The 26,563-nt window shown below is 52.6% G+C and overlaps 1 protein-coding gene and 1 long non-coding RNA gene across 7 annotated transcripts in view; one reads left to right on the top strand and one right to left on the bottom strand.

The window, feature by feature from the left end:
• LRRC75A (leucine rich repeat containing 75A) overlaps window positions 1-26,563 on the bottom strand; it is a 73,356-nt gene that overhangs the window by 33,482 nt on the left and 13,311 nt on the right. Inside the window, exon 2 of one of the 4 annotated variants that reach the window (XM_084986459.1) lies at window positions 7,974-8,132. The exons of 1 other annotated variant lie outside the window; for it this stretch is intronic. Coding sequence is in view for 1 of the 3 variants with exons in the window: in XM_003358299.5 (XP_003358347.3) it covers window positions 3,944-4,195 (252 nt within the window). In the remaining 2 variants the exon portion in view is untranslated. Of the gene's footprint in view, window positions 1-3,943; window positions 4,394-7,973; window positions 8,133-26,563 lie in introns of those variants that run through there. 2 more of the 4 variants (XM_084986460.1, XM_003358299.5) reach the window with 2 other exon arrangements.
• LOC146398424 (uncharacterized) lies at window positions 4,525-7,520 on the top strand. Of its 3 annotated transcripts, none has more exons than XR_014822080.1 (5): window positions 4,525-4,665; window positions 5,856-5,947; window positions 6,567-6,670; window positions 7,186-7,279; window positions 7,385-7,520. It is a non-coding gene; the product is annotated as an uncharacterized LOC146398424 (long non-coding RNA). The 3 variants fall into 3 exon arrangements; XR_014822079.1 differs by having other exon boundaries at window positions 5,856-5,965; XR_014822078.1 differs by having other exon boundaries at window positions 5,856-5,965; window positions 7,183-7,279.

The following is a 26,563-nucleotide window of genomic DNA, read 5'->3' as shown; positions in this document are numbered from 1 at the left end:
GGCCAAGGGTGGGGAAGCCCCTGCTCTTTGGTGGCCTCTGACCTGCTCACCTGAGAGATCTCCTTGGGGTGGAGGATGTTGAAGGAAAAAGACTTTTCTGTCCCCAGGAAGGAAAGACGGGCCCGGCTCCCACGACCCCGAGGAGCCTCCACGCGCATGCCCCTTATCCAGCCACCAGGGAAGCCAGTCACCCTAGGCTCCTGAAGGTCCTTTTATTGCACTGCTGGTGTGGCTCATGTTTGCAGATGTAGAGCATAGTCAGCCCAGCCACCCTGGCCATGTGGACCGAGTCACACCACCTGGCTAGCCCTGGAACAGCTCTGCCCATCAGGGCTGTGCTGTACTGAGCGGTGGTAAACCAACCCAACCAGACCCTCCTTTCGGGAAAGCAGGGAGAGGCCACTTTAGCCTGGTGTAACCCCAGCGAAATGAAGCCCTTCCTCCGGGGCTCCACGAAGCTGGCTGGCAACTGGGTCTGGGATCTGCGCTGCAGAGATGACACCTCCCCTTCCGTGTAGGCTGGCACTCGCCCTCTCCTCCACCAAAGGCAGCTTCTCCCCCAGGGCTCCTTGTACATGGCAAGTGTGAGCCTAAGAAGCAACATCTGCGGAGGGGTGAGAGCTGCAGGGACAGGGTCCGGGGAAGAGAAGAGGAGTGGCCTCTTCTATCCAAAGCTGGCTACTTTCATCCTCATAAGAAGCGTCCCACACCGCCTCTGAACTTGCAGTGAGCTTCTGACCCAGACTGAGCCCTGGTTAGGTAGAGTCCAAGACATCCTGGGCCTGGCCTGAGAAAGGGTACCAAGTGCATGCCTGCAGCCCAGCCAGACCCCCAGCGGGCTGATTCTCCTGCTTCTTACCATGGTTGCCGGGAGAACAAGTCTCGATTTGCAGAGCCAACGCAATTTCACACACTTTGTAGCATCTGCTCTGCTCAGTACCTCAGATACCCTCTGGGAGATGAGAAAACACAACCTGCAGGTTATCAGCTGGGCCAAGGTCAGAGCAGACTGAGGACTGGAAGGGTGGGCCCAGGCTTGGCCCCAGGCTCTTCCTGAGATGACACAGCTCCTACAGACAAGAGAACTGCTCTCTGTTCCTTCTAGGCAGCTGGCAGCTCCCTGGCATCCAGCCTGCACCCCGCACAGCTCAGCATCCCCAACATTAAGGAGGCCGCCCAAGACCTCGCCGGCAAGTGACAAGTAAGGACAGACTGGAGAGTCTCCAACTGGGAAACCACCCCCCAAATCTCACGTGAGAAAGAACCTCAGGTTCAGAAGGAGCAGCACCAGCAGTCACAAGCCCTCAGCCTGCCAGGAATTCCACGCAGGGCCTGGGGGTCCCTGTTCCCACATCCTGAGCCTGTGGCAAGTCACGTGGTGGGGGAATGGGTGCTCCCAGATGGGGGCATATTCTGAACTTGGGGTCTATGAACCCTCCAAAATTCTTGAAGAATGCGTATATTGGTGCATCAGTCTGGGAAGAGCGTCCAGAGCTCTTTCGGGGACACAAAAAGCTCGTGGACTCAAAGGGGTGAAGAGCCACAGAGACTGAAGGTCTCCAGCCCCCTCCACCCTAGGGCTCCGGGTGAACACAAACCCGGCTGCCACACACATGGTCAAACACAGGAGAAAGACCCCTGCCTGTCGCTGTTCTCGAGGATGCCCACCCTGCACCCTGCGGGGCCGGGACAACATCCCAGCAGAACAAGCCTCTGCCTCCGGTGGCGGCGGTGCCGGCAGCAGCAGCAGCGGTACTGATGAGGCCTCGCCAGTCCGCCCCCCCCCCCCCCCCCGTGAGGCCCTGGTGTTTTCCAGTCTCTCAGCGACTGCTCATTCCCTTTCTGAACATCACCACCTCCAGACTAGAGGAGGAAACTGGAAGGGAAAATACGATTTGGGGGAAAGAGCCACTTCAGTGCACAGCACAGATGCAGCTCGACATTCCTCCCAACAGCCACAGGGTCCTAGAAAACGGCCCCTGGATTTCTCCGGGACATCTGGACACCTGGTGCTCCCCTCCCATGCTGCCCCGGGCCCATGGCCACTTCCTGGAGGGGCCTGGTCTGCAAGTTCCAGGAAACACAGGGCAGCAATCCAGGTGCCTTGGGCTGCCCGTCGCTGGCCCTGGAGAGGCCCTCAGACCTCACCCAGAGGCCAAGAGAGCCCAGGATATGCCTGGAGCCAGACATGGAGTCACTGTGCTGCTTTTACAGAAAAGGGGAAGTCTGGATAACCTCCTCCGCCCCCATCAACCGCCCAGTGCAGCCACTGCTCCCAGTCTCATGGACCCTATGCGGACACAGGGATGTAGCTGCTCTCCAGAATCCAGAGGAAAACTCGGCTTTTCCAAGATGTGGAATCAATCACATGCAGCCCAGAGGGCCTGCCTCATCATTCTGCAGGCCCTTCTCGCCTGGCCCCCGAGGATGCCAGCTGCACTTTGCTCTTTTACCAAGAAGAGCCTGTCTCGACCCTCTCCGTCAGTCCCTCCACACACTCCTGTGTCCTCCAGCACCCACCCCAGTGTGGGGAAACAGCGTACGATCAGAAAAACCTGCTCACTGCCTGGTGTGCAAATGGATGTGATGGCCTGGAAAATCCATTATTCTGTTTGAAAGCAAAAGAGTTTCTGCAGAGACAATCCACCAGTTTCCAATTTTTGAAAGACAAAGAAATACACATCACCCAAGTTATGCGGTGCATAATGTCATTTTTCTTTGATAATTCGGTTCAGAGAAGGCACCTCTGGGATCCAGCCTTCTGCATGTTGTTTGGGAAAGCAGAGGCAAGAGCAGAAACACCATGCTTCCCAAGTCCCCAAGTCTCTGCTTCTCTCTCCCTGCACAGCACACACCTTGGGGACACACACTCCAGGGTAACCGCACACCAGCGACAAAGCTGGTTGAAGGGCTGCTACTGAGTTCAGCAGGATGTGGGTCTGATTGGATTTTGGAAGCTCCTCCCAGGAAAGCTCTCCTACAGCCTCTTTCACCAGTGATGGGAGAGCTTCCGAGAGGCCACCTGAAAGGTCCTACCCCCACCCCCAGTGGACTCTACCACCAACTGGGTCTCTAGCCAGAATATGGGGCTCTGGCTCGGCTGCTCCCCAAAGCCTGGACAAGACAAACTGCTTGGTGATGCAGAAAGTGCCCCCTCTGCCTCTCTCCCATTCCACAAAATCCACAAAACAGGCCGTCTTCCTTCAAAAGGAAGAAACCCAAGCTAAAGAGAGGTGGATGACACAGTTGGCCCCAGGGCAGACCCAAAGCAGAGGGGACTGCCCAGATCCGCAAAGACAGTCCCTAACCAGCAGGACAGGGACAGGAACAGACCTGGCAACCTCCTGAAGTTCCTTTGACCAGACAGTCACACAGGAAACAATCTGGCTTCCCTCTCCCCACTGTTCCACAGGGGCTCCTGGCTAAACACTTGTCAAAGTTGGTCTGGGGAGAGGAAGCCCTGTCTCCCACCCGAACCGCATCCCAGATGCCTCTCACCCAGGATGCCCCCGGGCGGGCGAAGCCCCTGGGGACTGGCACCTCACCAGCCCCACGGCTGTGCCCTTGGACTCCCGCTGGGGAAGCTGACAACTGCGCATTCTTTGAGGACCCTTGACGGGGCTGACTACCAGCGGGGAGAGAAAAGAGCCTTGGCCCCGGCAGGCTTCCCCTCCCACCAAGCGTCCCGGGGACCAGTCTCCTCCTCTGCCTGCGAAGGAGAGAAGCGGGGACATTATTCCAACAGGTCCCCCTCAGCCGGGCCTCAACCGGCCAAGCTCCCTCCGCCCTGCCCTGAGGCCTCAAATTCAGGGGCAGCGCCGAGGCACCTGCGGCCAGAACCGGCTCCATTCCCGCGAGCGGGGGTCCCGCGCCCTGTCCCTCGGCGCTCCTGGGCCTCCTCAGGAAGGGGCGGGGCGCCCCCGCGCCCCCTCCCCGCGCTCACCTGGCGCAGGTGCTGCAGCAGCGTCCCCGCCTCCTCCCGCCGGCCCTGGCGCACCATCCGCAGCAGCTCCTGGACCATGCCGACGCGCCGGTGGTAGGGGGGCAGCCCCGCGCCCGCGCCCGCGCGCCCCGCCTTGTCCCCGGCGCGCAGCAGCAGCGACGCCCAGAAGTCGGGCCGCTCGCGCCGGGGGCCAGGCGCCGCGCCGGGGCTGGCTCTCTCCGCCAGGCTGCCCTTGGTCTGCCGGGTGCCCATGCCGCCGCCGCCCGCGCTCTCCGCGCTCCCCGCGCCCGGCCGCGACGCCGCGTCCCCGCCGCCGCCCGCCCCTCGGCCGCCCGGCGCGCGCGCCTCCCGGGCGGCAACTTTGGGGGAACTGTTGCGCGCGGGCGGGCGGGGGCGGCGGCGGCCGCGTTCCCCGCGCTCCTCCTCCGCGCTCCCCGGGCGCGCTCCCCCGGCGCTCGCCGCCCGCCCCGCCCCGCCCCGGCCGGCCGCCCCGCCCCCGGCTCCGCCGCCCCGCCCCCGGCTCCCCCGCCCCGCGTCCCTTCCTCCTCCCCTCCCCCGCCCTCCTGCAGGGCCCGGGCCGCCCGGCGCCCCCTCCCCGCGGGTCTCAGCACCGCGCCCCCTGCCGGCTGCCGCGCGGCGCCTCCCCGGCGGAGGTGCGGGGCGACCGGGGCTTCAGTCTCAGTTGCCACCACGTTCCCCAGATGTTCCACGATCGCGCGCGGGTGAGGCCCGCGGGAGCAGATGGGAGGCGGCCGGCGCGCCCGGAGACAAGGGGAAAGTTTGGGGATCGGAAGCAGTGGGGATGAGGGTGGAGTCTCAGCCCCATAGTGGGTTTTCTCACAGTGGGTGCCGCTGAGCACCCGCGCCCGGGGCGTCTGTGGGGCTTATGAGAACGCAAACTCCTGGGCCTTGCCCCAGACCCGCTGAATGAGAATCTGCGGTGGGGCCTGGCCATCTGCATTGTTAGCCAGCTCCTCGTCTGATTTTGATGGACGCTCCTTTGAGACTCGGCCAGTGGGGGTGGGCGGTGGTGCATGAACCGGAAACCAGGTGCAGGGTTGTGGTGGGTGCTGAGTGCATGTCCTTAGGGAGAGTCTTTGCTTACACGTTAGTCTCAAAGGATCTGAAACATCCAGATGTCTTCTTTTGTTCTTGCTCACACTTCCGGAGAAGGGTCCTGGGGGGGAAATCCCCGTACATGCCAGCAAGTTGGCCCAACTGCAGGCCCCTACTGTCCTCTCCCCCCGACCCCCTTCTCCCCTTAGTGCACCAGATCCCCAGGGGTATGATGGTGCTTTGAAAGCCCACCAGGGCCCTGCCCCAGAGAGGGCCCAGGCACTGGAGAACCTTTCCTGTCCTGGACACAGCACCCGAGAGGGCTGAGGTGGCTGCCCTGGTCTCGGGCAGGGCTGCAGGAGAGGCAGCAGCTGTGTCACTTCCTCTGACCCAGGCCCTGGGTGCTGCTTTGGGAGAAAGGGCAGTGTGGGCTGTAGGGGCAGGATGGTCAGATCCTGAATCAGCGGGAGCTGCAGCCCCGTGTCCTGAGCCCTGAGCATCAGTCAGGCAAGTCCCCCCACCACCTCCTCTGTCCTGTGGGACAGGAACACTGGCGAGAATTGGGAGAGTAGGTCCAGGTGCTCCCTGAAGGACTGTCCTTCTCCCGCTCTGTGGGTGACGGCTGCGTCAACCCCCAACATGAGGATGGCCCCACGGGGCCCTGGAGGGCTTTCTGGACACCCCTCTCCCAAATGCCCACCTCTGCCGGTGGGCAGCCTTCCGAAAGGCTGGCTTCCCAGGGCTGGCGACACCTTCCAAACTTGCCGGCATCCTTTGTGTGTAGAACACACCTGTTGGCATCTCCAGAGACTGCAGGCTGGGAAACACTCCTGTGCCTCCCACCTCTAACCTGCAGGACCACCAGGCAAGGCGGCCACTGGAGAACCTGCGACCAGGCCCTTCCCTTGGGACAGGAGGCTCCAGACAGACTGCAGCCCAGGCTGGCAGGTTGGCCGGCTGGAGGAGGTGTGGCTGGTGAAAGGCTCGGTGGGTGGAGGAGGGCCCAGGCCATCCCTCATGGGGTCTGAGAACCACTCCTCTCCTCTTCCTCAGGACCTGCTTCCATCCTTCTCCTTGCTCTTAAATTTCTCCCCGCAATTTCTCTGATTTTCTGGCTCGTTCTCCTCAGGATATACTCTGCGGAGAGCTCCATCTATTTAGAAAGAAAACTCTTTCCTCCATCTCTCTTTCCTTTTCAGCCAAGTTCTTTGGAAACACCTTGTATTTGAGTCCATTCATTTCTCACCCACTCCAGCTTGGCTTCATTGAAACGTCTCTTGCCAGTGACCTAGTTGCTAAATTCAGTGGCCACGTTCAGTCTTCATCTTGCTTAAGCAGCTTCGGATCGTGCCGCCTTCTCTCTTTGGATGGAAACTCCACTCCCTTGGCCTTCAGGGAGCTGCTCTCCTCCAGGCTTCTTGCTTGAGGTCCTCTGGAAGCTCCCTTTCTGACCCCCTGTTGCTGCTGCCCTGGGCAGCCCCCGACCTCGTCCTAGGCAATGCTATCTATACCCGTGGCTTCACCCGGCACGCACACCCTGATGACTCTAAGTCTCTTTCTAACTCAGGAGCCGGCAATTTAACTCATCACCGATCCCTGGATGCCGGCGGAAGACATGGCACTCCTGGGTCAGAGACAGGACCTGCTACTCGGGCACACACAGCACACAGCGTGAGCATCAGCGTGTCTGCATCAGCTCTCCTGGCCTCCGAGTCCCGCAGGAGCCAGAGGGGTGCTGCCTGTGCAGGGGGGTTTGTGTCACCAAGGGTGAAGGACACCCCCCTGGGGAATCTGCTGCTTACACAGGAAGCGGTAGGCAAGCCCGGAGGGAACTTCCCAGCACTGGGAAGTGGTCCAGGTCTAAAGTGGCCGAGGTCTTGGCTTCTTGGCACAAAAGGCAAGGTGTGAAGGAGCGGGAGAGGCCTGTGGAGGGTCGTTTCCACCAGCGGGCTCTTCATACCCCACAAATGAGCCCGTCTCTTCCAGGCCTCCTACCCACCTGCCAGCTCCAGGCTCTGTTTCCTCTGACAGCGGCAGCCAGAAACCCTGGACCCCTGCATGCTGGGGTGTCTGTTAGCAACTGCATCTGGTGCCAAGTCCAGGTGGTGCCCAGGAGGTAGCACTCATTTGTGTGCGTTCACTGCGTGCTCCTCTGCCTGGACGGTGTTCTCTTGTCTTTTCAGCAGCTAGGAGGTCAGTCTGACTACTGCTCTGATTTCCTAGTTGAGGACATGGACTCAGTGAGGTTGTGAATATGCCTGGATAAATGGATCCTACTGTGTAAGTATTACCTTCTACAGCCACGGCCTTGTTGATGGCGGGTCACTTTCACCCTGATCACTACATGACAGTGGGGCTTCTTTCTAACTCTCTCCCTACCTCCAGCCTCGCCCATCCTGGCACCTCTCCCATGGAGGGGCTGGAGAGGACATCCTAAAAGGGGAGCACACAGTGGGTTAAGGATCCGACGCTGCCGTGAGCTGTGGTGTAGGTGGCAGACGTGGCTCAGATCCTGCGTTGCTGTGGCTGTGGTGTAGGCCAGCAGCTACAGCTCCAATTCGACCCCTAGCCTGGGAACCTCCATATACCGTGGGAGCGGCCCAAGAAATGGCGAAAAAGACAAAATAAAATAAAATAAAATAAAAAATAAAAGGGGAGCACAGTCACGCAGTCCTTCTCGCTCGCTCTCCCTCCTCTCCAGGATTCCTTTGGCTTTCAGTACAAGCTACTTAACAGGCACAGGCATTGCTGTCCCTCAGGTGCTGCACTGTCATCACCCTGTACTACTTACACCTGTCCCAAAATGCCAGCACCTCTGCACACACTGCCTGGGATGTCCTTCACCTCCCTTGGGAAGTCTTCCCTAAATTCCTCCCCACCTCCTCTGGGGGACTGCAGTGTGAACATGACCGTGTAATGTGTTTCTGCTGGTAGCTGACACAGGTTGTTCTGCCTGGAGAATCCTTCTTCATACCTTCTTTGGTCGATCCCTCTTCTCCCCTCTTCTTTCTTCTCTTGTCTCCCACCAGCCGGGTGGGTGTTCGTCTTGTGGTTCTCCAAGTCTCACTGCCTGTGATCCCCTCAAGGGCTGGCTGTCCACCCCCGCCCATCGGAGGAGCTCAGCGAATACCTGCTGAATGAAAACGATACAGGTGTCCTGGGCATGGCTGGCACTCAGGAACCGAGCACTAAGATACCAGTGGGGCGGCAATGACGTGGGAGCTGCCGATGACCTTTGGGAAAGTAGTTTGCAGGAGGTGAGGAACAGATGGGAGGCAAGTGGGAAAATTGAGGGAGTGCGTGTAGCTTGTTCTTTCAGGAAGCTTGGTTGTGATGGGCTGGTGACCAGGGGGGAGAGGCTGCTGTTCCCTGTTGTGGTTCATTAACAAGGACAATGCATTATTAATTTAGAGGAAATAGGGGAATTTATCCTTTTGGTCATTCTTTCTCTCTGTTTTTCCTCCAGTCATTCTCTTTTAAGCAAGTAATTTTTTTTTTGGCCACTCCTGTGGCATGTGGAAGTTCCCGAACCGGGGATCAAACCTGCGCCACAGCAGTGATAATGCTGAATCCTTAACCACTAGGCCACCAGGGAACTCCAGAAGCAAGTAATTTCTTTTGGGAGGGGGTGTTTTTAGGGCCGTACCTGCAGCATGTGGAGGTTCCCAGGCTAGGGGTCCAATTGGAACTGTAGCAATGAGCCTACGCCAGAACCATAGTAATGTGGGATCTGAGCCGCGTCTGCAACCTACACCACAGCTCACAGCAATGCCAGATCCTTAACCTACTGAGCAAGGCCAGGGATTGAACCCACATTCTCATGTATGCCAGTCGGGTTCGCTAACTGCTGAGCCACAAGGGGAACTCCAGAAGCAAGTAATTTTTGCAACATGAGAAGGACTGGACTTTTCTCACCATCAAACCTGGAGTTACAGAATTCTCATCATGATTTTTCTTTGAACATTCACTTCAGTTTCTGCTCCTATTGTAAGAATCTCAAGTATGAGATGCCTAATGACAATTGAAGATCTTTCAGATTATATAAATGTTTAAGTAAAAACATCTAATGTATGGATCAAATGGTAAATATCTGTAATGACTCTGTCAAGCTCTTCTGACTGCAACACATTTTACATCGATAATACTTACCCCTTTTTTAATAATCATGCAAAAATGTCACGATATCCCTTTTTACAGCAGAAGAAGCCAACATTTAGAAAAAAGTTAAGAATTCAAGGGAGTTCCCTGGTAGCCTCACAGTTAAGGATACAGCCTTGTCACTGCAGTGGTTTGGGTTTGATCCCTGACCCAAGAACTTCCACATGCTGTGACAGTGGCCATAAATAAATAAATAAATAAATAAGTAAATAATTCGACCAGTGTCTCACTGAAAGCTGGGATTCAAAACCCGATCTGCACTGCTTTAGAAAATAGATGCTCAATATAATTTTAAGACTTCGTGTTTGAGAGGTTTTGAAGGCATGGGTGTCCAAGCATGGGGAATGTGGACTTGGGCCCGGGGGAGCACGGGAGAGGAAGGCCCCTGCGGAGGTGGTGGGGCCTGAGGGGTGGGCCTCCGAACAGGCTCAGCGAGACTCTGACACAGATTCGGGAAAGGAGGTGGAAAGGCATGAATAACTCTGCAGATGGAAGAGAAACCCGGGGTGTCTCTACCTGCTAAAATGCCAGGTAGCAAGAAGTGAAGGGGGAGAGCGACAGGGAGCTGTCTGGGCAGCTGGAGGGAAGATCCGGCTGGATGGGCACATCCAGAGGCTTCTGCAGGCGGAGACAGGGGCTCGGCGGCACCCCCTTCCACGAGGTTTGCTCCAGCCTGAGAATCAGGGCCCAGAAAAGAGGGATTCGACTGAGGGTGCTAGGGCTCCTCGGAGCAAACTGGGAGACAGTGGGTCCTAGAAGCAGTGACCTGTGGGGTACTGTCAGGGAAGGAGGTGGCGCCAGGCATCCAGGGATGGGACAAAAGCTATGTCAACCAGTAGTTCTCCAACTGGCGCAGGCCTGAGTCCCCAGGACGGCTGGCTGGTCAAAGCACACTGCCGAGCACCACCCCCAGAGTTGCCGACTCACCCAATCGGCCCCGCGGCACCTCCAGGGATCCCTTGCTGCCAGGCGCGTCTGCCCGGGGAACAAACTTTGACAGGAGCCTTGTGTGGGAGGAAGTTTTTCCCTCCCGGGGTCTCATTAGGGTTTCCAGGGGGCCAGACCATTTCTGGATCAGTGGAACGAACTTAGGACGTCCCTGAAAAATCGCCCCGAGCGAACATGGAAGATGTGCGCACACGTGCAGAGGTGCGCGCAGTGTGGGGGCCTTTCTAGTCCCTTTCTTTCCAAAGGAAGACCCCTCCCCACCGTGGGGTGCCCCTGAATGCTGTCCTGTCCTGGGGATGGCTGTGAACCCCTGCATTTTAATCCCAGAGTGTAAGCAGGTGCCCTGCGACAGGGGACCAGCTGTCATCAGGAAGCCCCAGGAGACCTGGCCCAGGCCTTAGCTGGACAGAATACTCTGGGATGGTCAGTAATGCAGGTGAGAGAAGAGGCCTGGGAAGGGAGAAGGCCCAGCATCCAGTGCTCTCCTTGCAAACAGATCCAGAAAGACGTGTCCTGGGGTCCATCCACCCAGTGCCACTGAGAACTGCGTACAAGGCTGACTGCACGCCTCCCCCACTTCCCTAATAGTTTCTTCATTGCGCCACGCATGGCTTGCTCTAATTTGGTTATGCAGTTAGTTAGCTATGTTATTACAGTCCATGAACTTGCCATCCAAAACAAAACAAAGCCAAGCCGGACCCATGACAATAACCAACATTGTGTCGTGGTTTTCCTTACATCCCCTCATCCTGCCCCCTGCTTTTCCCTTTATATTATTTAAATTTTTCTCTATAAAATGGAAAAACTCAAACATATGCAAGCCTACACAGACTAGTAGAATGAATCCACATGTCCTTCTTGTCCAGGTTTTAACTCTGTGTTCTTTCTTTCTTTGATGCAGAAGTTCCTCAGGCCAGGTATGGAAACTGCACCACAGCAGTGACAATGCCAGATGTTTGACCCACTGAACAAGGTCAGGGATCGAACCCGCATCCTCTCAGAAACTAGTGGGGTTCTTAACCTGCTGAGCCACAATGGGAACTCCCACTTTCTACTGGGTTGTTGAATTTGTTTTCTAGTGTTGCTATACCAAATCCCCACAAACGTGGTGATTCAGAAGATTTTATTAATTTACAGTTCTGGAGGTTAGAAGTCTGAAACGGGTCTTCCTGAGTAAAATCAAGATGTTGGCAGAGTTGCCTTCTAGAGGCTCTGGGGAGCATCTGTTCCTGCTCTTGTCCAGCGTCTAGAGGTGCCTGCGTGACTTGGCTCATGCCCCCCTTCCACCCACCACACACTCTGACCAGTTTCTGTTGTCACCTCTCCACGCTAACCTTCCGCCTCCCTTGCATAAGGACCAGGTGATGACAGTGGGCCTTGCCAGAAAGTCTAGCAACATCTCCCATCTCCACGTCCCTCACTTAGTCACATCTGCAAAGTCCCTTCTGCCACAGAAGCCAACACGTTCCGTGGTCTGGACTAGGCTGTGGACTTCTTTGTGGACCGTCATCTACCTGTCACACTTGTGCTCCTGCCTGTTTCACAGGATAGCCGAGGCTGGCCCCACGCAGAGGCTAGTGCCAGCTGCCCCTGCTCCCCACCCCCTCCGCCGGGCGCCTGTGGGTGTTTGGGAAAAGACACACCAGAGAGCAAACCTATCCCAGGTCCTCTGGGAGCCCCTGGCCAAGGGACAGTCCCGGGTTCCGAGGTGCCAGGAGATGCCTCAGCCTCGTGTGTCCTGACAGTGCTTCACTTCCTCCCGAACCATTTTTGAAAACAGTTTTCCACCCACAGGGTCTCTTGATTCCAATACTGTCACAGGTCAAGTGCAATGGGGTGACTATGCTGGAAGCTTCCTGGCCATTCAGAGCAGTGCTGAGACTAGCAGATCCCTGGCTCCTAACCCTGACCTGAGATTCTTCCTTGGAAGTTGGGCTTTAGGGGAGAGGCCTGTGTGATGTGTGATGTGTGAGGGGCTCTGTTCCAGCCTCCCCTATCAACTGCCACATGGCTACAGCTGCAGGGTCACGAGCCAGGGCTCTGAATCACACAGGCCTGGTCCAAGTCCTGCTCAACCACTTACAGCTGTGTGACCTGGGGCAGGTGGTTTAACCTCTCTGGGCCTCGGTGACTCTTCTATAAAATGAGAATATTGAATGCACCTGCATTTCAAGGTGGTTGTGATGATAAAATGAGACTTTGTGTTACTGGCTTATACCTTACCTGACATATACTATGTCAGGAATGGCAGATAAATGTTTAATTAATGACCACAAAAATAAAAAACCTCATCAAAAAATGGGCAAAGGACTTGAATAGACATTTCTCCAAAAAAGATATATGAATGGACAATGAAAAGATGCTCAACATCACTAGTCATCAGGGAAATGCAAATCAAAACCATAATGAGATGCCACTTCACACACATTAGGAAGGCTGTTATCAAAAACAAAAACAAGCAGTTCCTGTTGTGGCTCAGGGGAAACAAATCTGACAAGCATCCATGAGGATGTAGGTTCGATCCCTGGCCTTGCTCAGTGGGCCAGAGAACTGGCGTTGCCGTGAGCTGTGGTGTAGGCTGGCAGCTACGGCTCCAATTAGACCCCGAGCCAGGAAACCTCCATATGCCACAGGTGCAGCCCTAAATAAAAGCCAAAAAAACAAAAAGAAAAAAAAATACCCCCCCATAGAAAATCTTGGCAAGGATGTTGAGAAACTGGAACCCTCGTGCACTGTTGGTGGGAATGTAAAATGGTGCAGCCGCCACAATGGAAAAAAGTATGGTGATTCCTTCAAAAAAATTACAAATAGAATGACCCAGCATTCCACTTCTAGGTGGAATTGAAAGCAGGGATTGGAACAGTATTTATACACCCAGGTCCACAGCAGCATCATTCATAATAGTCAAAAAGTCAAAGCAACTCAGGTGTCCACTGATGGGTGAATGGCCAAACAAAATGTGCTCTATACAATATTATTCGGCCGTAAGCAAGAAGGAAATTCTAACAAGACTGAAACAGGGTCATAGAAACAAAGAACAAACAGGTGGTTGGCAGAGGGGAGGGTGGAGGAGGAGAGAACTAGGTGCAGGAGATGACGAGGTACAGACCTCCAGCTACAAAACAAATGAGTCACAGGGAGGACGCGTACAGTGTGGGGAATACAGTCAATAATTATGCAGTATCTTTGGCGACAGATGGTGACTAGACTCATTGTGGTGACCATTTTGAAATGTATAGAAATACCAAATCGCTGTGTTGTGTACCAGGAACTAACACAGCGTCACAGGTCAAATATACTTCCAAACAAAGAGGCTCATAGAAGAAGAGGTCAGCTTTGTGGTCACCAGAGCAGGGGATGGAGGGGGAATTGGACAAAGGTGGTCAAAAGGTATAAGCTCCTTTTTTTTTTCCTTTTTTTCCCCTCTTTTTTGCTTTTTAGGGTCACACCCACAGCATACAGAGGTTCCAAGGCTAGGGGTGGAATCGGAGCTGCAGCTGCCAGCCTACACTACAGCCACAGCAACAGAGGATCTAAGCCATGTCTGTGACCTACACCACAGCTCACGGCAACACCAGATCCCTGACCCACTGAGCGAGGCCAGGGATTGAACCCATGTCCTCATGGATACTAGTTGGATTCATTTCCACTGTGTCATAAAGGGAACTCCCAAAAGGTACAAACTTCTAGTTACAAAGTAAATAAGCAGTAGGGATGTAGTGTACAACATGATAAATATAACTAACAGGGCTCTATGTTACACATGAAAGTTTTAAGAAAGTAAATCCTAAGAGTTCTCATTACAGGACAAAATTTTTTTCTCCAATTTTGTATCTATATGAGATGACGGATGTTCACTGAGCTTACTGTGGTCATCATTTCACGTGTGTAAGTCAAATCATTATGCTGTACACCTTAAACTTCTACGGCGCTTTAGTCAATCTCAATAAAGCTGGAAGGGAAAAAAGGGAAGGAAATTCCCTGGTACATGCTAAAACATGGTTTGAACCTTGAGGACACTATGCTGAGTGAAATAAGCCAGACATGAAAACACTGTATGGTTCCTTTCACCTCAGGTACCTAGAGCAGTGAACTTCAGAGGGAAAGAAAGCAGAAGGGTGGCTGCCAGGAGACAGGAAGGAGAGGGATGGGGAATTAGTGTTTAGTAGACACAGAGTTTCAGTTCGGCAAAATGAAAAAGTTCCACAGACGGGTGATGGTGATGGCTGCACAGCAAGGTACTTAAAAGGCCAGGAACTGTACGATTTAAAATGGCCAAGATGGTAAATTTTTTGCTATGTGAGTTTTCTTTTTTTTTTTTAAGGGCCACACCTGCGGCACATGGAAGTTCCCAGGTTAGGGGTTGAATTGGAGCCGCAGCTGTGGGCCTATGCCACAGCCACAGCAACACGGAACCCGAGCCACATCTGCGACCTACACCACACAGCAATGCTGGATCCTTAAGCCATTTATCGAGGCCAGGGACTGAAGCCGCATCTTCATGGATTACCAGTCAGGTCTGCTACCGCTGACACACAATATGAACTCCTATGCTATGTGAATTTGACCACGATTTAAGCAAAATAGATAGTCACGGGAGTTTAGTCACGTTCAAGGCAGTGCCTTCCTTAAGACTGTTCTGGAACCCAGGGGTCTACGCAGTACAGAACATGCAGTAATAAACACCATAGTGTCTCAGCTGCAGCTCCAGCCAACATGGCCCCAAGTGGTCCCTCTGAAGTGTGTGGGGTGCTCACTCCATCAAGCTTGAGCACTAGGATTGGTCTAAGGCTTCCAGGCAAGTCATCTGGTCCTTCTCGCCTTGGGCAACCACCGCCCCCCAGCCCCATTTAGAGCGTAGATGTAAATGGGACACCTAGGGGGCTCCATCTCCTGCAAACCTTCCTTCCAAAAAAGCTGTCCCTTCAAAGGACTTGAAGAGCCATTTCTCCGAAGAAGACACACGACCAGCAGGTGTGTGTAAAGATGCTTGACATCACTAATCATCAGAGACACAAATCAAGAGCTGTGGGAGTGCACCCTGACCTGTTAGAGTGGTCATCACTAAAAACAGCAACAGAGAGGTCCTGTTGTGGCGCAGCGGAAATGAATCCGCCTAGGATCCGTGAGGATGCAGGTTTGATCCCTGATCTCGCCTAGTGGGTCAGAGATCCGGTGTGGCCGTGAGCTGTGGTGTAGGTCGCAGATGCGGCTCGGATCCTGCGTTGCTGTGGCTGTGGTGTAGGCCGGCAGCTGCAGCTCTGATTAGACCCCTAGCCTGGGAACCCATATGCCTCGGGTGCGGCCCTAAAAAGACCAAACAAACAAAAAACCCTAAAAACAAAACCCAGAAAATAGCAACGGTTGTCGAGGATGTGAAGTAACTGGAACTCTTGTGTGCTGTTGTTGGGACTGTAACATCGTGCAGCTGCTGTAAAGCGGTGGCAGATAGTGTGGAGGCTCCTCAAAGAGTTAAAAATATAACTATCACATGACCCAGCAGTTCCACTTCAGGGTATCCCCAAAAGGACTGAAAACAGGATCTCGAAGAAACATGTGCACTCTCATGTGGAAATGAGCATCATTATTCACAATAACCAGGAGGGGGAAGCAACCTAAGTGTCCTTCAACAGTCGACGGATAAAGTAAAGGTATACACACAACAGAATATTATTCAGCCTTGAAAAAGAAAGCATTCCTGTCACGTATGAATGAATGAATCTTGAGGACACTTTGCTGAGTGAACTAAGCCAGCCACCAAAAGCCAAATGCTATTCAATTCTAGTTGTATGAGGTGCCTAGAGTGTTCACTCTCACAGAAACAGAAGGTAGCACGGTGACTGCCAGAGGCAAAGTGAGGAGCTGCTGTTTAATGGGTTTCCGTCCTGCAAGATAAGGGAGTGCTAGAGATTTACTGTACAGCACTGGGTGGACAGTAGCAGCACTGCACTGCACGCTCAAGTACTGGTTAAGAGGGCAGATTTCATGTCACTGGTTTTTTTTTAACCAGTAGTAATAATAGTAGTAGTAGTAATAATAATAATAAAAGAGCTGCCCCTCCCAAACTTCAGGAAGCCAAGCCCTCCACTGGGTGCCACCACTCCACACACTCCGTCTAGAACCAGCTTCCCTCCCTCCCCACCTATGGCAACTGTAGCTTAATTCACTGATCTGCTTCTCTTTGAGAACCAAGTCCTGTGTGGGAGTTTTATCGGGGGCCCCCGATATTCAAAGAAACCCTTAACTTCCCTGTCCCCCTGGCAAAGGACAGCCTAGACTGGCCCTTCTCAGAGGAGTCAGGAATGGAGGAAGACGCCTTTTCCTTTTTCTGAGTTGCCTCTAGTATGTTGTTTATTTATACAATGTGTTTGTGTGTCTGCCGTGTGCTAAGCACTGTGGTGGGCTGTGGAGACATCATGGGACACAAGAAAGATAGGACATTTACTTCCTGGTAAACAAACAAGGTAACTTCAGTCAAGTGCTAGGATGAAAATAAACAGAGGGGTCTGACAGAGTCATGGAGGTGCCCTAAAGAGAGCCCTCTGAAGAGGGGGTGCTTGCCTTGGGACTTCATGCGAGGAGGCTCGGGCCAGGAGGGATGGCATCCCAGGCAGAGGAAACAGGATGTGCAAAGGTCCTGGGGCAGAAAAGAGCTGCAGAAGAGAGGCAGCTGGTGGGAACAGGGGGAGGAATGGGCTGGAGTTTGGAGATGTAGCTGGAACTGGTGTGTGCAGAGCTTCCCGGAGCAAGTAGGAGCAGGAGCTGTGAGCCACTGAAGTGCGAGTAACTTTATGAAAGATGGCACCTGAGGATGTCCTTGGGTCTCTCTGGAACTTGCCACCTGCATGGCTCTAGGTCAGGGGTTCTCAACTTGGGCATGCATGTGAATCACCTGGGGTGCTTGGGACCCCACACTGTGGGGCCCACACCAGAGCATCTGATTCAGATCTAAGTGGAGCCCAGAATTTGCATGTTGAACAAATTCCCAGTGGATGCTGATGCTGCCGGCTGCTGGACCACTTTGAGAATCGTGCTCTAGGCAAGTTACCGATTTTCTGAGTCCTTTTCTTCACCTGTAAAACTGCCCTTCTCTCCCTGTTGATGTGACCATCCAGTGAGATAAAGCCCTTTGTGAAAAATAAAAAAGACACGCAGAGGGAATGATCAGCTTGGTGATGTTTAATGCTCACTCTACCCACGTGTGCGTCCTCCACCATTTACGAAGAGCGTTCACATCTAACGTGGCAGCGGGGGCCTCAGGAGCAGTGGCTGTCTGATTTCACTCACCATGAAGTCTGGCTGACTTGGACCACACAGTACATGTTTGAATCCTACCAGTGCTGGAAGGATGGACACCTGCCTTGCTCTGCTGGGGAGAAACCTTGGCTTTGCCCCTGTTGTTTGCTCCACAGACAGAGGCTTGATGATGCTTTCAGTGTCTGTAGTTATTTTTGTTAACCATCATCTCCTCCCACTTCTCCCCGAGAAAGTCATCCAGTGAATCATCCGGAGGCTGGAGGGGAAGCTGGGCTGGGATCTGGCCACTGAAGGGCAGGAGGAGTGGTGATGGCCCACCCCCGGCTTTGAAGAAAAACCCCACAGACTCCTGGAAAGTCGGTCTCTAGAATATGTGCCTAGAATATGCCCTTGGTGTGTATATTCTTTGTATTCACTCACAGACTTAACAAATATTCACTGACTTAACAAATATTCACTGACTATCTGCAGGCTCTGGGGGGACAGCCATGTACAAAACAAGCAATGGCCTCTTCCACAGAGTGTATGTGTGTGACATCCCTCATGGGCATAGACTGAAAGCCTACCACGTGTCATGAAGCTGATAGCCTGGCAGGGGAAACAGACTTGGAATGCAATAAACCAAGTGAGGTGTTAGAGGGTTTGTGATGGAGACAAACACGGGGTGGGCGACGGTGCGTCACCAAGGAGGAAGAGGGCCCTGAGGAGGCGTCCCAATCAACTGGTTACTAAGGGCTTGGTGGCATTTTCGAGGTTGACGAAGGGGAGGCCTCCTGCAAAGAGAAAGCAGCATGCGGTCGCTTGGCACCTGGCGCCCAGGGAACTGCTTCCACAGAGTTGGAGTATAGGGTGCAAGGGTGGAGGGGAGGCTGGAAACAGGGGGCAGGAGTCCAGCCACGAAGGGATGTGGGGCTTAATCCTGCATTCAAGGTACCGAAGTGTTGAAAAGCCCAGGTCAGAGAGCGAACGGTACTGGTGCAGGGCTGTGGGACAGTTATTCTGGAGGACGTGAACTAGACGTAAGGACACGGAGGTGGCACCAGCAGAGGCAAAGGATGATGCAGGAATAGACGCAAGGGGAGTCAGGATGGAGGGCAGGGTCAGAGGTCAGAGAGGGACGCTGAGGGGGCAGGATGGACAGGACCTGGCCACATGCTGGATGAGGGGCAGGAAAATGCCGAAGGGCCCAGAAGAAGCTAGAGGGGAGGAAAGGCCTTCTGTTCTGCACACGCTGAGTTCGAGATGCACTTTGGGAGAGCACAGGTCCGGGCTCTAACAAGACGCATTTAGATGAGAACCACCACCTTCAGAAGTAACAGCCCACGGGAGCGGAGGGGATGAGGGCCATGGGTGGGGACATGGACGGGCAGGTCAGTGGGGCACTGCGTCGCTTCTAACGCGCGGGCAGAGGAGGGGAACCTTTGAAGAAAACTTAGGGGTGATGTCAGAGGAGGAGGCAAAGGAGGAAGACGCAGGGTCTGGGACACCTGCTGTGGAGGCCAAGGATGGAGAAAGTTCCAGAAAGAGCAGGTAATGCTGCAGACAGGTGACCAGAAGGACTTGGAACTTGGGGTTCAAGAGAGTGAAAATGAGCCCCTGCCAAGGAATAAATCTTCATGGGAGGAATGGGAACATCTGGGAGGTGAGCCAGTGAACACCATCTTTATGCCTTTCTAAACGGGACTCTCTTGTCTGAACCAGAAATCCTCATCTTCCCGGGATCACTGAAAAGACTCAAAGGGGATTACGAAGGAGTGGGAAGTTAAGCTGGAAGTTATGAGAAGACACAAGCTCAGGCCTCAGAGACTTCAAGAAGCCGCTACAAGGGGGTGATGCAAACAAGAGCAGATTCCACGAAGTGTGGGCAGACATTGAGGTTATCACCACAGGCAGGAGGAGTGGACTGGCCCTCAGCCACACCCCACGTGCCGCAGTCTGAGCAGAAGCACGCTCTCTGCCACATGTCATGCCAGGGCCATGCCAGGAGCCAGGTTGGGCATGAGGACACTGCAGAGACCAAGAGTGACAAAACCCAGCCCTCAGGGTGCTTGATTCTCTCCAGAGGGATGGGCAATAAATAAACGGAAAAGCCAAAGAATCCCAGAGTGTGACAAATGCTATGGATGAAATAAACTAGGGTGAGCCAGGAGGAACAGGAGAGGTGAACCTGAGATAGACAGTAATCAGTTTAACTGCCAGCTGGGTGTTTGGCATTAGCAGATGCAAAATTTTTATTTTATTTTACCTTGCTTATTTTTGCTTTTTAGGACCACACCTGCGGCATATGCAAGTTCCCAGGCTAGGGGTGGAATTAGAGCTGCAGCTGCAGGCCTAAACCACAGCCACAGCAACACCATATCCGAGCCGCGTCTGCGACCTACACCATAGCTCATGGCAACGCCAGATCCTTAACCCACTGAGCGAGGCCAGGGATCGAACCCACAACCCCATGGATACTAGTCAGGTTCGTTACTACTGAGCCACAACAGGAACTCCCAAACTATTCCATTTAGAATGGATAAACAGCACAGAGAACTATATCCAATCACTTGTGATAGAACATGATTGAAGATAATATATGTGAGAAAAAGAATGTGTATGTATATATACATATATATATATATATGTAAAACTGGGTCACTTTGCTGTACAGCAGAATTTGACAGAATGCTGTAAATCAACTATACTTTAAAAAATATTTAAAAATTATCTGCTGGGAAATTTCCACCTTTTCTCAGAGCAGATGTCACATTTTATGCCATGTTTTATGACTGAGAACATCCTGCCATTAGGATTTTCTCCGGTCACACTTCCCACAACCCCTGCTGACAAGAGGAAGAGTTGGAGGGGTCGTGGGGGACATAGTTCTGTTATGTGGTCCCAAGTCTCCATCGCCCCCCGACCCCGGCTCAGAGCACAGGGGTGGGGGCAAGGAGGAGCTGCTGGGGAGGTATCCCCCTCACTGACTAGACTAGAATGTGGGAGCAGCCAGGTCCTCCCTGCTCCCGAGACACGTCCTGCTCCAGCCACTGCAGGAATGCTCGCCCCAAGTCCCTCCTGGAGATTTCCCAAATAAGGATCTGAGCTCAAGAATAAGGAGCCAGTTCCCTCCTGCATGAAGGGATTTGACTGTAGAACCCGAGGGGGAGGGGGAGGGGTTGGGGGAGGGAGAGGGGCCCTGGGACAGGTCCACCTTGGGCTTCCTGTGGTCTGGGTGCCCCAGCCTCTTCCTCCTGTTGCTGGTCCCGGTTGAAGGGCAACTCAAGTGCCCCAATCCTCCTGAAGTCACACAGAGCTGGGGTCATGTCACAACTTATTCTCGAGTTGAGGCTGTGTTGAGCAGAGCAGGGGTCCCCACAGTGGGCCTTGACAGGTGCAAAGATTCCTGCCACGTTTACCTCATTCAGAGGTCTTGGCTCCCCAAGGCTCCTAGGGCCAAAAAGGGCTGTGGAGGGAATGTCTAGGGTTTCTATTTGTTTTGTTTTTTAGATTAGAAGAGATGCACTGAATACACTGCTGGGGGAAGCAGTGGGCAGGAGAGCTCATATGCCCTAGGGTAGTGGTTTGGGCTCTGTTTATTAAAGGAACTGGCAGTGACCCTCTCAATTCCTGCCATGCAAATAAGGGATTGAAACATGGCAGTTCTGGTTGGCCGATAATCGAGACTGCTCATTAGCTGGAGGTTAACACAAAATGGCTTGTGTGTAAAATGCCCTCCACATTCCCCACAACAGACTGACAATGCCAAATCTTTGGTGTGTGGGCAAAGGTCTCATTTTCTGTCGCTGCTTCGTGCTGAGCAGGGGCCACGTGTTGGCTTTCCTTAGACTGTCGATTTGTCAAGGGTTCTGTGTGCCGGTGGTTTGGAATAAAAGCCATTTTGGTAATTTAGGAGCTTGGTCTAAGGGAATGTCTGTTTTTAGCTAGAACGAGCTAATAAGCTGCTGTGACAAACAGACCCAAGATGCTTATTGGCTCAAACACAACAGAAGCTTATTTCTCCTTCACTAACAGACTGCAGCATGTGCTTTTAGCTGTGCCATTCTGTGATTCGGGGGTGCAGGCTCCAGCTTGTGGCTCTTCCATGGCCTGGTTTTCACTTACATCTTGCCAGTAGGAGGGAGATGGGAATTCTTGGAAGCCTTGGGTGGGAACCCCCCCATTACTTTGAGTCACACTCTATTGGTGAGAACCAGTCACATGCCCACAGGGAACTGCAAAGGAGGCTGGGAAATGTAGTCCAGCCTTGCACCTTGCTATAACCGCCCCCCCCCCCATCTCTACAAAAGGAGAGAATGATTTTGGTGGGCCACCGAGTTTGACTTTCTGAGGGAATGAAATGGTAGGCACTCAGGTGTTCTTTATCTTGATGCTTTTTTTTTTTTTCGTTTTACACCCAAACCTACGGGATATGGAAGTTCCTACCTAGGCTACGGGGTGAAGTGAAGCTGCAGCTGCAGGCCTATACCACAGCCGTGGCAACACTGGATCCGAGCTGTATCTGTGACCCACGCTGCAGCATGTGGCAAAGTCAGATCCTTAATCCACTGAGTGAAGCCAGGGATCGAACCTGCATCTTCACAGACACTATGTTGGGTTCTTAACCTACTGAACTATGGGAACTCCAATGCTACTGACATTTTTTTTTTTTTTTTTGGTCTTTTTGTCTTTTTGCCTTTGCTAGGGCCGCTTCCCATGGCATATGGAGGTTCCCAGGCTAGGGGTCCAATAGGAGCTGTAGACGCTGGCCTACACCAGAGCCACAGCAATGCGGGATCCGAGCTGCATCTGCGACCTACACCACAGCTCACGGCAACACTGAATCCTTAACCTGCTGAGCAAGGCCAGGGATCGAACCAGCAACCTCATGGTTCCTAGTCGGATTTGTTTACCACTGCACCACGACGGGAACTCCCCAATACTACTGACATTTTAAATGGACAGTTCTTTGGGGGTGGGAGGGAGGCTGCCTGTGCATGTAAGAAGTTTAGCAGCATCCCTGGCTTCTAACCACCTGATGCCAGTAGCAGCCTTTCCCCACTCCCACCTGTCCCAGTCATGACATTGAAAATGTCTCCAGATATTGCCAATGTCCCTGGGGGACAGAGTCACCCCTATTGAGAACCACTGCTCTGGACACCGAGAGCAATGTCAGAATCCTTATCACCCAGGAAAATTACCTGCCCCCTACTTTGTCATTTGGGAAGTTCACGTGTGGCTGATGCGTTTTGCTCACAGGATGGACAGATTAGCTGAGGTGCCAACTTGAAGTCTCTCAGAGCACTGATACAAACCGAAGTCCCCAGACCTTCGAGTGCATGGTGAGAACGATGCTGGGAGATGCTGCATACGCCCATCACAGCCAGGGCAGCGTGCAGAAAACACTCTGTCTTTTCCCTCAGTATACAACTCAAAACAGCACTGGCTTCTTTGTAAAAAACCCAGATTTTTGAGTTTTTTGGTGCGGATTCCTTGAAATTTCCATGAGAAATCATATTTCTTGATACCTTCCCTAACACGAGGCGGTATTTGTAAGCACTTGGTGAGTTCTTCTTCTGAATGGACATGGGGAAGCAGGGTGGGAGATCCCCTAGCAACATATTTGTTTGCAGGAAATGGGCTGTCCTGGAATAAACAGTGAGCATTCCTTGCAGCCTGGTGAGACGCAGAAGTACTACCATCCAACAAAGCACGAGAACCCAATAGTTTGCTTTATCTCCTGGAAACCCAACAGTGCTGTTCTGACTTCAGAACAAACAGTTCTCTGGCTGTAGCTGATGGGGATTCCTTCTTATTCCACAGAGAACTTTGGGACAGGCTTCAGGGTTGGGGTTGTAGACCCCAACAATGAACTGTACGTTTGCAGCTGCCAGGATAAAAGCCTGGGTTTCCTGATTCACTAGGAACATGCAAGGCTCTTCAACGTTAAATAAAAACGGTTACGTAACTCTTTTACTTGAAGGCTACTTGAAGTCAGTACAAGGTCATAATCAATAAAGCTCAATTTGAAACACTGCTGAGCAAAAGGAACAGAGAAATTTCCTCCGCTGCTGGAGTTACACAAAGCAACAGGTTTACGTCAGCCAGAGGTTTGTGTGCAAATAGCTAAGTTCCCCTTCTGATGAGCAGTTTGGGTCTGAGTAAGCATTTGGTATCTCACAGACCCATGTGTATCATTCTCTCTGAGCAGGCCCCCAAACTTTAGACTTTTTGGCTGTCTACCAGTTGCTCTTTAGTCTGAAAACAATGAAAAATATGCTAATGAATCAGTGCCACTGAGTGACGGTTCTCTCAAGGCCCAGAGCCCTCTGTGGTCTGGCTCTTGTCTCCTTCCCGAGCCCCAGGCCTCCTGCCGCCTGGAGCCCAGCAGAACCAAGCTCATGGACACCTGGACATGCAGGGCCCACCTCCTCATCTTTCTCCCTTCCCTAACCCAGAGCTGGAGGACCGCTTTGTCTGGTTTCAGGTCACGCTGCACTTTCTAGAAGGGCTTCCTAACTTTCACAGGTCTCTCAAGAGGTGCTGGTCAGTCACTCCCCAGCACCCCTCACGTCATGGATAGGCCTTCATGACGCAGAACAGTTTACAGCACTTTACCCCCTACGCTGGGCAGACGTCTGCCCTTTCTGCACCAGGAACGCTGAGGGCGGGGTGTCTCATTCCTCCAGAGAGCAACAGTCCTAACGCGGAATCTGGGGAGTGTTCATTCAATCAAAGGTGATTGGGAGCTCCTGTTGAGGCTCACTGGTAACAAACCTGACTAGTATGCATGGTTCGATCCCTGGCCTCACTCAGTGGGTTAAGGATTCAGTGTTGCCGTGAGCTGTGGTGTAGGTCACAGACATGGCTCGGATCCTGCACTGGCTGTGGCTGTGGTGTAGGCCAGCGGCTACAGCTCCGATTAGACCCTTAGCCTGGGAACCTCCAAGTGCTGCGGATGCGGTCCTAAAAAGACAAAAGAGCAAAAACAAAACAAACAAACAAAAAAACCCCATACACATAACAAAATTTGCCATCTTCACAGATTTTTTTTTTTTTTCCTTTTAGGGCCGCACCTGCGGCATACGAAGGTCCCAGGCTAGGGGTCGAATCCGGGCTGTAGCAGCCAGCCTACACCGCAGCCACAGTGATGGCAGATGCAAGACGCATCCATGATCTACACCACGGCTTGGGGGAATCCCAGACCCTTTGACCCACTGAGTGAGTTCAGGGATCAAACCCTCATCCTCAGGGATACTAGCCAGGTTTTTTTTTTTTTTTTTTTTTTTTTTTTTGTTGTTGTTGTTGTTATTGTTGCTATTTCTTGGGCCGCTCCCGCGGCATATGGAGGTTCCCAGGCTAGGGGTTGAATTGGAGCTGTAGCCACCGGCCTACGCCAGAGCCACAGCAACGCGGGATCCCAGCCGCGACTGCAACCTACACCACAGCTCACGGCAACGCCGGATCGTTAACCCACTGAGCAAGGGCAGGGACCGAACCCGCAACCTCATGGTTCGTAGTCGGATTCGTTAACCACTGCGCCACGACGGGAACTCCCTAGCCAGGTTCTTAACCCACTGAGCCCCAGCAGGAACTCCCAGCTTCACCTTTCAAGGGTACAGATTAGTAAGTAGTGTTAAGGGCACTCACATGGTTGTGCAACTGTGACTATGACCCGTGTCCAGAGCTTTTCCACCTTCCCAAACTGAAACTCTCCCCATTAAACACCAGCTCTCAGTGTCCTTTCCCTCATCCCCTGCCAACCCTCCTTCTCCTTTCTGTCTCTATGAATTTGACAGATTATATTCTAGGTCCCTCATGTAAGTGGACTCACTATTTGTCCTTTTGTGTCTGGTTTATTTCACTGAGCATAATATCCTCAAGGTTCATCCATGTTGCAGCATATTTCAAAATTTCCTTCCTTTCTCCCCCACCCCCTTTTTTTTGCCACACCCATAGCATGCAGAAGTTCCCGGGCCAGAGACTGAACCCAAGCCACAGCAGTGACACAAGCTGCTGAAGTGAAAATGCCGGATCCTTAACCCGCTGTGCCATGAGAGAACTCCAAAATTTCCTTCCTTTTTTAGGACTGAATAGTATTCCATTTTGTGGATAGACCACATCTTGTTTGTCTGTTCATCTGCCGACAGACACCTGGGTTAGTTCTACCCTTCAGTTATTGTGAATAACGCTGCTGTAAACATGGCTGTACGACGACTTGTTCCAGTCTCTGTTTTCGGCCCTTTCAAGTACATACCCAGATTACTGGATTGTATGGTAATTCTGTGTTTATTAATGTTTTGAGGAACATACGTGCTCTTCCAGGCTAGCACTTCACACACTGTTTCATTGAATGCTCATGACCATTCTGGGAGGGAAGATGACTATTCCTTTCTCAGTAGATGAGGAAGTGAATGCTGAGTTGACAATTTCATAGCGTTTGCTGGGGCAGAGCTAGGATTGAGACTCATAGGATTCCAAAACCCATGCTTTTGACCTCTGAGCCATATCTGCTTCCCTCCAAAGGGTGGTGGGCTCACCCACTCTGGTGAGTGAAAGGCCTGCCTTGGCTTGTGGAAAAGGAACTGGAATAAGAGGCGTCTTGCTTGCAGATGTCATGGAGTTTAGTTGTGTCCAGCTTTACCCCAGTCCTCCTCGGGTGTGAGTATGCTATGAGGTCGTAACGCGCTCTCCGGTGCTATGTATCCTAGGAGGAGACAGGAGCTCGTACTCAACTTTGGTAATTAGAAATTCACTGGTTCACCGCTCAAAAACAAGCCGGTTGCTGTGTATTCTTCCTAAGTGATGACCGAACATGGACGCGAGTTTGTTTAAATCTGGAGCAGACCTCTTAGATTTTGTAATCCAACATTTCTTTTATTGTTTCAGGTATAAAAGTAACAGTTGATTCACAATCTAAATCATTCAGGAAAAATCTACTTGTAATGAGCCTTCCCCAACTGTCTCATCAAAGACCTGGCAGCTGGTAGATGGTGGTCAATTCAAACCCAGATACACCACTGCATCAAGAGACTCGCCACTAGATGTAAAGACTTGGGGTAGAGAAGAAAGGCCAGAGATAAAAAGGAGTTCATGCTTTCGTGTACCTTCTCTGCTCCAAACATACAGCAGTGATGGATAAAATATCAAAAGAGAAAACCCAAAATACCTAGACAAACACAAGGACGAAGTTGAGGGATTTTTAGTTTGTTTTGCTTTTTA

The sequence above is a fragment of the Sus scrofa genome, chromosome 12, assembly GCF_054392235.1.
Source record: "Sus scrofa isolate SSC_HxYL_T2T_F1_AM1 chromosome 12, Sscrofa_HxYL_maternal_Yorkshire_Landrace_v2.0, whole genome shotgun sequence".
In the NCBI taxonomy this organism is placed as follows: domain Eukaryota; kingdom Metazoa; phylum Chordata; class Mammalia; order Artiodactyla; family Suidae; genus Sus; species Sus scrofa.
This window is presented reverse-complemented; position numbering and strand designations above follow the sequence as displayed.